This window comes from Lacerta agilis, chromosome 9 (assembly GCF_009819535.1).
Source record: "Lacerta agilis isolate rLacAgi1 chromosome 9, rLacAgi1.pri, whole genome shotgun sequence".
NCBI lineage: Eukaryota > Metazoa > Chordata > Lepidosauria > Squamata > Lacertidae > Lacerta > Lacerta agilis.
The window spans coordinates 25397414-25413873 of record NC_046320.1 but is presented as its reverse complement, the minus strand read 5'-3'; the positions used below and the strand labels follow the sequence as shown (position 1 = coordinate 25413873).

Sequence of the window (16460 nt, the reverse complement as noted above, 5' to 3'; positions counted from 1 at the left end):
GAACAAAATATCAACTCAAGCCAATTAATGAATACATGTAGTTCAATTTCTCATATGTTATTGTAGTATTAAAATCAAATTATTTTATTCCAAATAATTTAATGCAATTCCTAACTGAACATGCTGCTTGGTTATACAGCACAACCAATGCTGTATATCTTCTATATATATAAAATCATAAAAGGTGGGTGTTTGTGCTGTACCACCTTTCTCCGTAACCGCTTGACTGATTTACTTCAAATTTGGGCACAATGTTCCATGGGCATATGGGAAGGATCTTATGTAGTTAGATTACAAAAACAATACACCTAACGCAGGTAAAAATTGGATTTTGTGCAAAAAAAAACACAGCGCCCTCCAGTGGACGGAATGCAGCATAACACAATAAAAATGTCTCAAACCCCTCCTCCTCCTGTTACTACGTCACTACCTCCAGCCAATAGAGGGGCACACCGCTCACAAACGCCACTGCTGTCTCCGGCGGCAGCTGTAGACCTATGCAGGCAGGAACAACTGTTTGTGCAGCTGGCAGCCATGGCTTCATCGGGTGGGGAGGAAAAGCGAGACGAAACGTCGCTTCCGCCATCTGCAGTGTTACCTCGGCCACCTACAGAGCCAGGACGGGTGGAAACGGCACTCTCAAACCTCTCAAGTTTCTGACGCCGCCTCCACTTACAAAACAGCCAGGGCGGGCGGAAACAAAGCTTACCGTCATTTGCGGCGGCAGCAGTAGTGGCTGTAGAGCCAGCCGGATAAGAAGCAGTTTCTGACGCTGCCTCCACTAACAAGATGGCCATAGCACCTGCGGAGTCGGCCACAAAAAACTTTGGTCATTTCCGGGATTCTGTCTCCACTGAGAGGAGAGTCTGGATGCTCGGAAACGAAATGATCACCATTTATGGTGGTGCCCAAAGCATCTGCAGAGCTGGTAAGGAAACCACGCATCCTCCACTTCAACAAGAAAAAGTGCCGGTAAGCATACACTTCCACTTTTGCACTGCACCTCCCTTTCCCATTTCACCAAATCAGCCACAGCAACGCGTGGCCGGGCCAGCTAGTTATCAATAAAACCATAGCTTTGTTACTGAAACCATCCTTTTCTTTCTGAGCACATGTCTCCTTGGTGCCTTCTGCAGAACCCACAGGAGCTACCAGATTGTTGCTACTTTACAGTGGGATTGAATCACACACTGGTAAATTCACATTGTAGAAGTGGATTTGCTGCTCTTGTGCAAGAAACCTGCCTCTTCCCACAAAGAAACTGGACTTTTTGTGCTAAGAAAAGTATACTAGAAAGTACAGTATGGGATAGCAATTGTTTGATGCAATGTTGAAGAACATGCCCACAATTAAATCAGAATGAATGTTATATAAAGAGGACAGTTCATAGGACAAATGTCCCACATCTCCAATAGATGAGCCAGCTCCACCTACATGGCAATTATCTGAGAGTGCTTTGTAATTGGAAAGTGGATTTGTCGTATAGTGGACTCCTTCAGGAGAGAAGAGGCCCTGTTCCATGTGTACGGAAATTAAGTAGTTTGTCCACTGCAAAAATTAAAATAACCAGATGGGAGATTATAAAAGAGACAAAGAAAAGGTGTCTGGCGCTTTGTGTGTTTATTTGACTGCTTTCTGTGTGCCTAACAGGAAGGAAAGCAAAAAGTGTGACAGATGGGTCAGTCTCACAGTATGGTTCAGCATAATGCCTGTATATACTTTAATCCGGTCTGTCTGAGACCCTCATACGTGTCTATACATTCTTTCACTGGATTTCTAAATATTCAAAGCTAAAGAGGTTAATTCAGTCAAATGGAACAATATTATTGGGGTGGGGGACTAGGAATATTGATTACAGCATAAAAGGATACTACACATACCGTATAGAAATAATAATAATCCACTGTGCTATTGCTAGTGATAAATGTGATAGTTGCTGTATATTTTGTAACACTAAGAACTCTTCCATCAACTCACTGTACAAATTAGAGCCCTGTTCCGGCTCCTGTCCAACACATACACACACAGAAGCTCTTACTTGGATGCAGCAAAGAGATTTTTATTCAGGCAACTAACAGTACTGGCTCAGCAGTAGGGATAGTGCTCAGGAGTCATGATTCAGGAGCAGGACTAGAAGTTCAGAAATGGACAGAAGCAATGAAGATGTCCAAACAAGTTCCCCCACCCCTCCCACCAAGATTTTAATGAGAGGTATGGTGCACTCATTTGTGAGACTCTCTTTCCTTGTGGGAATGTCAGGATTGCAAGCATGCACTCCGTCGTGGCAGGTGGGTCGGCTCCCACCTGTGAAGGCAACATTTGGTTCTAGGTGACAAGACGGTACTCTCCTGCTCAAGCTCCTATTCTGCTTCCTGCCTTGGCTGATCAAAGCCTTCCCCAGCCTCCACTGAGACTCTCCGCTCCTCAGGAAGGTCCGAAGGAGAAGCCAGCACCTCTGCTCCCCCTTCCAATGTTTCTGATGTACAAGTAGAAAGGGAAGATTCCCCTCCTCCAACTAAGGTCCCCCCATTTCAGCCCTGTCCCCATTTCTTCCTCCTCTATCAAAGTCTGCCAACTCAAGCCTGATCCTAGCAGTGCTGTGGGGTTCATGATAGCCCCCTAATAAATTAAGTGCAAGTTTAAATGTTTTCCTGGGCTGCTGTCTCAAAATACTGTAATAGAAAATGAGAACAAGAAAACTCTGTCATTGTCAAATGAGGACTTGTACTTGCATATGCTTCAGTCTTGCATGCAATGCCAAAACATTCTCCTCCTGCTTTATTATTAATTCCCAATAATTTCATCTGTATTAGAAATATTTCAGACTGGTATTTATACTCCCCAACCTGTACTGCAGAAATAAGTCTTTTTAACTGGGCACCACTTCCTTATTTGTGTCAAGGACTTTCCTTGTTACTAATCCTTTCTAAAGCTACTGTATATCATCCTACTGATGAGGCAAACATTCCCATGGAGAGCAAACTATAGGGCTTGAGCAACCAGAATCTGCTCTCTGTCTTTATTGTGCATCTGTCTGGATTTTAAAGCCCAGAGTTATCCTATGCCCTAATTATACACTGAGACAGGAGAGAGGTGGCAGTGGAATTGCCACTCTATCCTAAACACACTCAGCTCAAGAGGGGAGCTGCAAAAGAGATAATCAGAAAACAGTGCAAAAAAATGGCAGATAACAACCCCCCAGCATCTTTTATAACATTAACCAATGCCCACAAAACCAGCAACCTTGCCAGCAATTACATCTCATGTCACCCACGCATGGAGGGAGCCAATGAACTCAGGGAGGCAGGGGACACATTCAACTAGCCCACACCTCCCTGCATCATAGCACATACAGCAATGCAACGTTGCCTGTTCCTGCTTACACATACAGCAATGCCATCACCCTTGCTCCTGCTTACAAAGTAACTGAAGTCAGGTTAGAGGGGGTGATCCCCTCTTCTCCATCTCACCAGTGGCGGAGGAACCCTCTCCGGCATCCGGGGCGGATCGCCGAGGGGTGGGGCGAACTGCCTGGTGACACACACGTGACATCCATACGGACTGCGCATGTGCGGCATCCCATATGGAGTGCACGTGTGGCAGCCCGTACAGTCACTGTGCGAGAGGCAGCACGTATGGATGCCGCACGAGCCGCGTCCATACTGACTGCGTGCATCCTTGGCCGCTCTACAGCTGGGGGGAGGCAGGGCCATCTTGTCACCCCCCAGAGTGGCACCCAGTGTAACCTGCCCCCTCCACCCCCCACTTCGTACGCCCCTGCACCCCACACCCCCTAATACAGACCCCTCCCTCTGTTTCCTCTTCCTCCTCTTCCATCAGAGCCTGCCAATCGAAACCTGATTCTAACAGTGTTGTGGGGCTCATGACACACCCACCTACCCCACTTTAATGGGGTTTGACTTGCTCTTTTAAACATTGAATACACTTACACTGGATAGGTTTCTGCATGATAAACTCCAACCCAAAGGGCTTGAACTTCCTTTTATCAAATACTGTATATACAACACCAAAGTGAACTAAAGAGTCACTGTGGGTCGATAACCTTTACTGACTGGTTGTCTTTTGTGTGTATTGGTGAGGGGTGGTCTGCCACACATCTGTAGTGCATTTTCCAGACTGCAGTAATCTGAAATTGTAAAATAAACCACTTCCCAAGCCTGAATTAAGTTCAACTTTGGCACATACTGGAAAATGATTGTTTGAACATCCATTGGGTCACAGGTTTCCTTTGGTAATTTCCCAGCCAGGCCTACTTTTCATTACAAATGCACCATGTGGTACAAAATATAGTTTTAGTCTGATAAGCTATCTTTCAGTCTGTTGCTGTTACACATGGATCATGTTAGTACACCAAATAATGTAAATATGCTCTTACTCAAGTGTGGAAGTTGTTGCATCTTATAGGACACTAGCATAATTAATTGCAGAGAAAGAAGCAAGGTAGATGAGATATCTGTATTAACTCTTTATAGCAGAATTTGTAGATCACGTATATAGTTGCAGAGGTTATTTAGACACAAATGTGCATTAGCTGAAGAATAGGCTACTCTCTCCTTATAAGAACTTGCTGTTTTCATACTTTGAAGTTCTACTGTGGTGCCAAAATCAATACTTGGCAGCTGAGTTCCAAAGACAGGAACCTCCTCTTCACATTTTTTAATGTACATACTTTTGAATCTTATCAATAAAAGAAAGTGCATTTGATAAAATTAAAACCAGTTTGGCTGGTTGGGCACATGTGCAGAAAAGCTCATGCCTACTTTTAAAAGTCAGAAGGAAAGTAGGTGTTCTGTTAGTGGTGGTATTGTTGTTTAATTAAAAAAATTTTGAGGGGGGATTCAAGTAAATATTAATGAAATAACTAGTTTTCAATTACAATTGAATCTAGTGATAATGCTTTTAGGAAACTCAAAGATCAGGTTCAGAGCAATGAAGATTTTGGTTATTCATATGCTGATAGCTGCCTGCATAATGATCATAAGGACATGGAAATGGATAGAATACGCTTAATAGGCTAATGGAAGAAGAACATCAGAACTTGATAGTATTGAATAAAATAATGTAATATAAACAATTATGCAATGAATTAATCAACTCAATAGAAATATTTCAGAAAAAAATACTTCTTTTATTCTTTACTGGAATCAGCATTGTACAATGAATATTCTAAGCATGAATATTGAAACATGGTCATTAAGAGATATGAAACTTCTGTTCAGAATATAAATTGTTATTGTTATTTTGCTAATATGTACAGGAATTGCTTTATATTTTGCACATTTCTCTTATTTTTATTTATAATATGACAAATTATGAATAGAAAAGGTGAATATTTTAACACACCACACATATGTGTCCCAGTCACTTTCTTCTTCCTTTTCCTATCTTTGTTTAGCTTTTTCTGTTGCTACATATATTTGATTTGCAGGAGCGGTACCTATTTATCTACTTGCACTTTGACATGCTTTCAAACTGCTAGGTGACATGCTTTCAAACTGCTACGGGAGCTCACCCTGTTGCGGGGATTCGAACCTCCGACCGTCCGATTGGCAAGCCCTAGGCTCTGTGGTTTAGACCAGTGTTCCCCAACCTTGGGCCTCCAGCTGTTTTTGGCCTACAACTCCCATCATCCCTGACCATTGGCCTTGCTAGCTAGGGATGATGGGAGCTGTAGTCCAAAAACAGCTGGAGGCCCAAGGTTGGGGAACACTGGTCTAAACCACAGCACCACCTGTGTACACTCATACTCAAAGTACACCCATTAAAATCAACAGACTTTGGTCTACTCTGAGTATGACTAACATTGGCTATCACCCATACAAATGGTTAAATAAACTAGTTTTCTTTTTCTGTATTAAGTATTTATTACGTTGATAGCTCCCAACTAGATTGTGATTCCAAGAATGACCAGATTATGTAAATTTGGGAAGCAAAGCACGGAGTGCAGCAGCAGCAGCAGCAGCAGCAGCAGCAGCAGCAGCAGCAGCAGCTAGTGAGTCATCAGGTGGAGGTGTGGCCTGGCGAGACTTTGCAATCTGGATTCTGAGAGCTAGAAGTTCCCCATCCTTGCAGTAGAGGATGAAGATTTTTGATGGAAGAGGAAACTCTTAGCAGATGCAACCTGTCATGTAATAGGCATGGTTCAAAGCTTTGGTAGACCCTTATCATCTGTGGGAGCAGGTAGGATTGTTGTGAGCAGTCCTTTTTTCCTTTAAAAATGTTTAGGGGTACTCTCATTTTTCTACTCATATTGAAATACTGCCCCTCCATGAGGCCAAACTTAGATTCACAAAATGTTTAGGGGTATGCGTACCCCTGCATACCCCCAGAAGAAAAAACAAACAAACACTGGTTGTGAGACCTGTGCCCTGGACAAAGTGTGGAGAAATACTGATTATAAGGCACCTTCTGATGAGGGTTATGCAAAAATTGCTGTGGCTTAAAAAGTGATTTATAAAGAAGTTAAACTAAAGCAGCCCCTAAAACAGTCTTGGTAAACTCTACTGAGTAAACTCTTTGTGAAATCTGTCCATTATAATTTCCCCAAAATGATGACGTTCAATGCCTGTAAGAAAACAGATATCCCAAAATAAGGTAGGAGCCTAGGAGGTTTCTACAAACTTCAAGGACTCACCATGTACAAATAAGTATATTAGTTTGTAAATTAAAAGAAATAAAAATAATATACAATTTTAAAATTAGAAAGACTGACTAGGAACTATGGAATGTTGCAGAGAGAACTTGGGCCATTGAATGTTCCCTTTCAGCTAATCCTGCAATAGTTGGGAAATTTCTCTTTTGAAATGAAATGTGACTGTGTTGGACTTTCTGGGCAATTTCCAATGATATATGCAGTGAATACGGTAGTTCAAGCTACTTTTTCAGTTTCACAATGCTTATGCGCTGGATATCATTGTGTTTAAATATTTCCCTCTCCATTCCACTAAATTCCAGCTGTTTGTCCACAGCACCATACTGACTTTGTCTTCCCATTATATGTATTGATACCTGTGCTGAGAAAAACTACTGTAATACCTAAAGCAGGTAGTTCCTGCTTTATTTTTTCCACAGGATTGCATCTGCAAGGCACCCCCTGATTTAAAACAAGATAAATGTGAGGAAAATGTTTTCTTTGTCATTTCAGACTCAAGAACGCTCTGTGGCTATTCCAAGACTCCCAGTGGCAACTTGAGGGACAAAATGAAGCCTTCTGGAACATGAACACAATGTTCTTAGTTGCTGAAGTGACTCCTGAGAGTACTTGCGCTACTTATAAAAAGTATGATGTAAAAAGCAGCTTTTGCTGGGCCAGAAAACAATCCCACTGCAGGTCACAACAGCGGACCCATTGAGGTCCTACCTAACTACTTTGGGGAGCTGATTTGCTGGGACTGGTGCACTTTCAAAGTTAGCATTTTAGGAGTTGTAGCAGTGAACTTTTCAATGTCCCCACCCCACCCCCATACAGTTCATAGAGGGTTTATTATTGTAATAAAAAAGTCACTTTTGTGATCACCTTTGTCTCTGCTTCTCTTTCCTCGCCTCTTCCTTTCCCCATCACCCGCTTTTTCTGACTACCCCCCCCCAAAGCACATTCACATATGATGATGGCCTTTCTGCCTGCCTGTCTTTCATTCTCCCTTCCTTTCTTCCTTTGGCACTGGCAGGGTTAACGCTCAGGAATGCCCCAGCGAGGAATGTGCATGCAGATGAGATGGATGCTAATCTCATGCTAATGAGCGGCTGCTTCTGCTACCGCCGCCGCCGCCGCCGCTCGGGGGGCTGAGCCGCCCCCCCCCACAACTCGACCCTCCGCGCCCGCCCCGGATCGGAACCCAGTCGCCGCCTCGGCTCAGCCTGGAACCCCCCCCCCCCGCTGCTGCTACGGAATGGGGGCAGGAAGCGGAGACTCCCGTTCAGACATGGTGGACTGAAACTCCGCAGAGTTTCCTGGCCGATTTGCAAAGGCTCTCTGCCTCCCTCCCTCCACCCGCCCAGGGTTCCCGGGGAGAAGTAAGAGGGGGTGGGGGGAAGAGAGAGAGAGAGAAGTAGGGTCGTCCTTCTTTTTCCCGCTTCCCTCCTTCCTTCCTTTCTTGTTTTCTGGTCCCTATGGAGCAGCAGCAGCTGCTACCCCCCGCCCTCGGCCATGCCTAGGAAAGTGGGGAATGGGCAGCTGCCCTTACCCGCCGGCTGGGAGGAGGCGAGGGATTTCGATGGGAAAGTCTTCTACATCGACCACAACACCAAGCAGACCAGCTGGATCGACCCCAGAGACAGGTGGGTGTAGATGGAGGGGGGCAGTAGAAGAGGCTTGGGCTGAAGCATGCGGAGGGGGGGGGAAGCACTTGGCACCAGCCTCGCTTGTCCTAACTTTAGGGAGTTTCTTTCCGCCTCTCCCCACCTCCTCCTCCCGTGTAAGGGAGGGTCTCGTACAGTTATATAAGAATCTGCAAAGAGTAAAAATAAAAAAGGGGAGTGGGATCCTCTGGTATTATTTTGAGGGAGATAATGGGTGTGGATGGGTTGCATGTGTTGTCCTTGCGAGTGTGTGTGTGTGTGTGTGCAGTTGGAGACAAGAGAGTGAAAGTGACTGCAAGGCTGGGAAATAAAAAGGAGAGTTTGGGAAGAGGAAGGAAAGAACTCTGGGAATGTCTTCAGGCTCTCGTGACCCGCCACAGAATCCCCACCCATTCCTTCTCCCCAATTTAATTTTTTTTTAAATGCAAATTCCTTCTACCGTAAACTTTATTGCTTTTAGAACTAAAGTCGGTTGAGGTGCTCTCTTCTTTTCTAAAACAACAACAACTTTGCACAAGTTTTAAAGATTTCTTTTTTTTAAAAAAAAAAAATCAGCATTCAAATTAGAATAGAGTTGTCAGTCTTTTAATGAATTCCGCCAAGTTGTTTTTACACTCCCCCCCCCCCCATCTACACAGTCAAGATCTTGGGACTGTGCAAAAAAAAAGAAAAGAAGCGATGATACTGTATTTGACTTCGTTCTCTTTAGTACAAAACTTTTTTGAACAGCCTTTCTGAGGAATAAGTGCTGCTGCTGGTGGGGAAGTGTGGGCAGTTTACTCAGTCTGTTTTGGGAACTGCAGGTTTGGCACGTAACAGGTTTGAACTTCCATTGCTTCTGAAATCCTGGATTATTATTATTTTTATAGATAAAAAATAACCCTTGTATGTTGTCTTGATCTCTACCCTAGATGTGTATCCCTTTCTCCACCCAACCTCTCTCCAAAGTGAGTCCTTGTGGAGAATCTGAGGGAAGACTTAACAGGCTTCATGCCTGAACCACAAAACTAGGCCTCAACTGACTGCTTTTATCCCCCCCTTACAGATTACAGGATGCTCCCTGCCTTTCCTAGTCCTCAAACTTGAGGTTTTGAATGTAAACAAGGGGATAAATTTCATGATGAGAGATCCCATAACTAATTATTTACTTCATAAATATTAGTTTCTATTTAATTCATTGCAAGAATAATATTAGTTAACTAAGATGTCCTGTCTTTGGTTAAGGAACAGTTTATTCAGTATATAATTTTCCTAAAACATATCCAGTGGCCATTTGTTCACATTTGGAGCTAGTGTTGGACTTTATTAAGCCCAGTGAAATCCAGTTATCTCCCAACTAATAAGGGACATTATAAATTTATGGCACAAACGCTGCTGAATTATTCATGAAGGTCTTGGCTTATATTTCCTGGCTGAAATAAGAAAGAGTAGCTGCAGCGACTCCATGGTGTTTGCACACTGAAAAGTTTAAACAAAATGAAAAATAAAAAATTCCTTCCAGTAGCACCTTGGAGACCAACTAAGTTTGTTCTTGGTATGAGCTTTCCTGTGCATGCACACTTCTTGACATGCCTCGTGCAAAATGTTGTAGCAGCTGCAACGATAAACATGTTACTGGAACGAAACTGTTTTCAAACTGCTCATCTAACATTCTTATTTGACGTTCTGTGTACTTCAAAAAAAATCTCTGAAACAGAATGTAAATGTTGATAAACTAGTGGGTTTTGCAGGTTGTGGTAATTGTACTGAGTTCTGCATATATTTGGCAACTTATAATGATAAAGTTTTGAAAACGTCTTACCTGTTTTCTGTTGATTTTACATTTAAATGTTTGTTTATGAATAGATTATAGAAAAAATGTAATGCTTGAATGAAGGATATTGTGCTACTGTCTATCAAGTGCTGTAGACTCAAATTAAATATTGTTTTTGCGTTGTTAACCGGTACATTTTGAGTTGTTTTGACACCTTGAACGTGTGGCTAGTATTGATCAGATATCTGGTTTTTCTGTTCTGCTAGCCAGACTTGCAGCTATAACTTTACAATTACATTTCCCCCTGCTATATTAAGAAAATGAAGTACAATTTGCCTCTTGTATCACATGAGATTTGAGTTGACTACTGTCTCTCACTTTTCATTAATTTCCTAACTTCTGAAGTGAGAGAAGACTTGGGGCACGTTCAGCCCAGAGCTTGACTGTATTTTCTTTCACAAGAGCTACCATAATGTAGTGAAGTCCTTGTTAAACAGTGCAGGAGACAGTATTTGGGGTAACTCTATTAATGCTTGTCAATCACATTACTCACTGTTACAGAACAAACAGAAAGAGGTATGTTGCACTTCGTACTTAAGATAATCCATACCATAACTAATGTATGGGTCTCGGCTGTGAGACACAAATATGGGAACAAAGGGGGAAAGGCAGGTAATGTATACCCTGTTATTTGAGTTCAGTATACAGTGCATGATCCACCTTGTAAAAGGTGAACATCTCATCTTGAGTCTATCCAGGGATATAGCCCAACTACATACTGAATTATATGACTTACTCCCAAGAAAGTGTGCATAGTATTGCAGCATGATCCTATGCATATTTACTCAGAAGTAAGAACTACTATCTTCAGTGGGTCTTATTTTCAGGCAAATGTGTGTCAGATTGTAGCCTAGCCCCAATTATTTCACTTGACTTCCTTTCCTAGTAAATGTGTTTCAGAGTATACTAAGGGTTGACCTTAAGAGCTGTTGTGCTGGCACAGTGACTTGTAGAATCAGGTGTAAGGGTCTCAGAATGACAGCTCAAGAGTGAATGATGGGGCCATATCTCAATGCATGCTCTCAATGCAGAAGGCCTTAGATTGACTGTCTGACATCTCTACCTTTAAAAGGCATTGAGTAGCAGGGCAGAGAAAAACTTCTCTCTGACAGTCAGTCTTGGTCTTACCAGAGACATTTATAGTTAAAACCCCATATTGGGGATGAATTGCAGAGTAGTCACAGGGCACAAGCATTGCATGTCAAAGTTCCCAGGTTCAGTCCTTGGCATCTCTTGGTGGGGCCCATTATGAAATGATAGAAATTGGCTTGCAGCGCGGACTTCTTCCAGCTCCGGTACCTGCATCTGGCGCTGAGCGCGCACTTCGGGCCAGCTGGCTCAGGGCATTTGCAAGGCTGCGTCCGCCTGGAGCTGACATGCCTGCGGGGTGGTGCTGGACTTGCACTCCAGCGCCGAGTTGGAAGGCGCTGGGCTGGCGCTGCCGGGGAGCCGCTGCGGCAAAGGGCAGGGCCCGCAGCCAGGCACGCTGAGGCCTCTCGCCTTCCAGAGCTGCCCGTTCACCAGCTATGGCTCTGCGCTGCACGTCACCCTGCCAGAGCCTCTGATGTGCGGGGACACGGTGGTACTGGAGATCGCCTACCAAGCCGGAGCGGTGAGTCGGGAAGAGAAGCAGGCAGGTCCCTTCCCCCAACTGAGGGCGGGAAGTGTGTAAGGTTCAAGTTCCACCTTTTGACCCGAAAGCCCTTCCTCTTGATGGGGAGAGAGGTTTACTGGCAGCAGTAGCTCAGGAGTGGGAAAATATACACTCTGCACATGCTCAGGCATGCTGCCCTCAGTATCATAAGTTTTTCCTTCCTTTGATCTTCATGGGCTGTGTTCCAAAGCTAAAGGCATGCCTAGGTGTGCCTTGGCAGCAGTGATGCCATTGCTCTGCTATTGCATATGATCCTATGTATACTGCTTTAGTTTTTTGTAGTGTAAGGGCCTGAGCTCAATTTAGAGGGTGATATAAAAATGAAAGGAATGTAAAAATATATATGCTACTAGTCTCTGAGGTGGTACAAGAAGATTCCCTTTTTATGTGGGACACACCAGTGAACTATTGCAGCCTACCAAATCTGATTGCCCTAAGCCCTTTGTTGCCTCAGTTTTCAGTAAGGTGAGCGCCAGTAGTGTGGCAGCAAATTCAGAAGTGCAGTGCCGCTTCATGATGTCACAGGCATAGTCGCTTCTCAGAATATACAATAATTATAAGTAGGGATGCATTATCCATGTGTTGCCTTTCCTCTACAAGTACTATTTTTGTGCATGTACATGAACAAATGATTTGGAGTGCTCCACTATCTTGTTTTGAAGTAACTCTATGTTTCTATCTTTCTTGAAGTTCCATTGTATGTAACTGAACTTGCACACCATTCTCTTGACACTGAAGTACCTTGGGTTTTCACTATTCCTAAATGTTTAGCTTTGGACCAAACAAAATGACTCAAATATTTTCCCCACATGCTATCTCTAGGGCAGGGGTAGGCAACCTAAGGCCTAGGGGCTGGATGTGGCCCAATCGCCTTCTCAATCCGTCCTGTGGACAGTCTGGGAATCAGCATGTTTTTACATGAATAGAAAGTGTGCTTTTATTTAAAACGCATCTCTGAGTTATTTGCGGGGCATAGGAATTCGTTCATTTCCCCTCCTCCCAAAAAAACATAGTCCGGCCCACCACATGGTCTGAGGGATGGTGGACCGGCCCATGGCTGAAAAAGGTTGCTGACCCCTGATCTAGGGTGACCCTAGGAGCCAGTCCCCAGTGACTGACTCACATCCTCTTGGGCCAATTGATTCCCATCTATACAAAGGTTGTGAAGATTTCTAAGTTCCTAAAAAGCTCTCCTTTCATGCTGATTAGGTAGCTCTAGTATGCTGGAAACAGTCCCCTGTTGCAGAAATTGTAACAGGTCTTGAACCTGCCTCCCTCCCACAACCACTTCACCTCTGGTAAGCACTACTGTACTTAATCACTATTACTCCAGACAGGGCACCCTAGTTCTTTGCTGCTTTAGAGTCGCCACACAGGGCCCCAGCAGCTACTGGTCATCTCAGACAGCCAGATCCCAAGGTGGGCGTGGGGGGCGCCGGAGGGATCCTTGCACCACGGCGCCAGATAGGCTTAAGACGGCCCTGAACATATCTAATATATTGTATCTTCCTAATGTTAGGACAGTATTCAGTGTTCAGCACCTGTTCAGTAGCTACCAGGTGCAAAGGCCAATGCCCTTTGTACTTTTATAACTTTGTTATTTGTTCTTATTTTTAAGGGCACAGGGTTTTAAGGCATATTCAATGCAATCCTACACATGTTTACTTGGAAGTAATCCCTGTTGTGTCCAATGGATTGCAGCCTTAGTTTTAAATGGAAAACAAGAGGAATGTCATGGCCTGGCAGAGGATGCTGTTTTAGCCACTGATAGCTGGTGACCGTTGAGACTGGTAGGATGGAGGGCAGAAAGTTGCTGGAGACAGTCAATGACAGAGTGAGCCAACTAATTATAGTTTTGTCACCATCCTCCTCCATGCTGGGTCCTACAAGGACAGCTGAGTCTAAGGCTGGGAAAGGTGAAAGGCAGCGTTGCCACCCCCTGGACTGGTTGCAAGTAAGAAGGCAAGCGGATGGGGACTGGCTGAGGGCAGACGGGTTGGGACAATGCCCCATTTGCCCAATAGACCAGTCTCCATTGGTTTTAACTCTTGCATCAGCAGTAGCATCCTCTGCCTGTGTCACTGCAGGAAAAGCAATCTGTTATGGTTGAGCTGTCTAGAGTATGCAGTCCCCCAGTGGTGGACCTTGGCACCTCAAATTTCAGCGGCGGCCTGTGCAACACCAAAATCCAGTGCCCCCTCACCTCTCGCCTTCTGTTGGAAGTCATTGTTGTGGTGCTACCACACTGGTTGCGCTCCCCTAGATTTGCCTTTGGAAACCCCCCACCACCACCAATTGAACCTATTTATATTTCACGTAAAGGTAAAGGTACCCCTGACTGTTAGGTCTAGTCGCGGACGACTCTGGGGTTGCGGCGCTCATCTTGCTCTATAAGCCAAGGGAGCCAGCGTTCGTCCGCAGACAGCTTCTGGGTCATATGGCCAGCATGACTAAGCTGCTTCTGGCGAACCAGAGCAGCGCACGGAAATGCCGTTTACCTTCCCGCCAGAGCAGTACCTTTTATCTACTTGCACTTTGACGTGCTTTTGAACTGCTAGGTTGGCAGGAGCTGGGACTGAACAACAGGAGCTCACCCCGTTGCGGGGATTCGAACCGCCAACATTCCGATCGGCAAGCCCTATGCTCTGTGGTTTAGACCACAGCGCCACCTGCATCCCTTATATTTCATATAAATTGCTATAAATAACAATAAATACACAATTGGATGATGGGGGAAAGGTAATCTGATCACTTCTGTGGTAAAGATTCAATGCTCATCTCTTTCCGCCCCTTATCACCCTCCTTTCCTTCCCTAGACCTAGAATACAATTTTTAGAGTGTATTTGAGACCTCACAAGCAGTGTTTGGCTTGACTCCTACAGAGTTATTCCAGCTGAGTTGGAGATCTGGCATGATGGCATACTGTCACACTTCCCCAAAGTAGAGAAGTGGTTTGCTGGAAGTAAATGTTATGTAAGCATATAAATATAAGGTCAACAGTAGGTGGTTCATGTGCTACCACTGGGATGCATATTCAGGATTAACTGTTTACTACACGCCTGCCAATTACATATTTGAAATAGATTAACTGTCTAGTTTGGCTGCCAGAACATTGTTTTGAAGTTTGACAAAAAGAAAGTACAGTAGGTAGTTTTGAAGGAGTGATTTAAATAGCTTTTTAAAAAAGCAAATATGGTTAGTGACAGTCAAAATGTCAGTTACTGGCAAAGGTTGCAGAGGTGAGAGTAGATAGACAGGTTTCAAATGCCAATATCAAGGGGATGTTTGTGTAGCCATAAGATTTGAATCACTGAGGACAGAGTGACTTTGCAATATATTTATTTCTCCCCACTGATCATAATAGAGTTTCTGTATTTGTTATGGAATTGTGTAACAATTCCACCGTGCACAGCTACAAACACCTAAGAATGAAGAGTATAATATATCCATTGGCATGTGTCTGTATGGAAAGAGTTATTAACATCACGCTGCATGGCATAATATTAAACAGCATTGTATCACTACCTCTGAGTATTCAGGTTCTATCTGGTAGCTGTTAACACTCCTACCTGTATATTTTAGTGCTAGAAACACCTCCTATATTCTTTTTCCTCTCTGTATGGTAATGTGAGGGCACTTATTATAACCCACAATGAATAGAGCTACTTGTTTTACTCCTTCAGAAGACTTTTTTAATGGAATGAAAGTACACAGTTATAATTGCAGGGTTAAGTGCTAATGCTCTATGATAGCAGTAGGTAACATTATTAAAATAATAATAGCTGCTCTGCAATGAGCTTTCCTCTTGGGTGTAGTAATGGGTGACACCTTTTATACTCATAATGGGACAAGATTCAACCAATGTTAGGGACGTTGAAGCCCATTTATTTCAATGGGAAAGTTAAGTACATGCTTAAATATCTCCCATTGAAATCAGTTAAATTTCAAAGTGCTTAATGTTGGACAGGTTGTTTTTTTCACTCTTGTAAATGAAATTGTCTTCTGAAGTTCTGATGCAAATTGCTTTGCTTTGCATATTTGGAATAGTGGTGGTATACTTCCCCCTTGGTTTAGCCCCTTCATTGAAAGAGTTGCCTGACCAATGACACAATATGCTGAACAGAGAGGAAGAAAATAAAATTGAAGGAGAGTTGAGACAGTGTTGGAGAAGACCTGAGAAAAAGACTCCATTGGAGAAAAAAATTGAAGAAGGCAGGGCAGGGGCAGCTTTGAAAGCAGGACAATTAATTGATCAGTAGAAGAGAGCAATTTAGAATGTGCTGCAAATATGACTGAATTAAATGAAAGGCATTTGTTGTTGTTGAATGTGAGATCTTTATCTTTAACAGCCAGAAAAACTCACTTGGAGAAGGCTTCGATGGTGTCACTATGCTATTTGAGGAGTTGAGAGAAATTTTGGTAAATCGTTGGCATTTGCTTCGAAGCACCTACAAATTCATTTATCAGCAAATGCCACCACCCTTCTGATCCCATCCACGGATCCTTGCCCTAGAGGTCCTTGCCTTTATTTCCACTGCAGTTTTTGAGCATATAATAACAGGAGTCTTTCTGAGCAGCAGGAAAGACTCTTGTCAGGGAACTGCCCTCGGCAGGGCGGGAGGTCTTGTCCAAGTACCGAGAGCCCTGATACCTCCTCAGTAGTAGTGGGGAGAG

The 16460-nt window shown here is 43.7% G+C and overlaps 1 protein-coding gene across 2 annotated transcripts in view; it reads left to right on the top strand.

Annotated features, from left to right (window-relative positions):
• Positions 1-7815: 7815 nt before the first annotated feature.
• WWC2 (WW and C2 domain containing 2) overlaps positions 7816-16460 on the top strand; it is a 116392-nt gene continuing 107747 nt past the window's right edge. Inside the window, exon 1 of one of the 2 annotated variants that reach the window (XM_033160114.1) lies at positions 7816-8298. In XM_033160114.1, coding sequence (XP_033016005.1) covers positions 8168-8298 — 131 coding nt within the window. In that variant the 5' untranslated portion in view covers positions 7816-8167. The remainder of the gene's footprint in view (positions 8299-16460) is intronic. The other variant, XM_033160115.1, reaches the window with a different exon arrangement.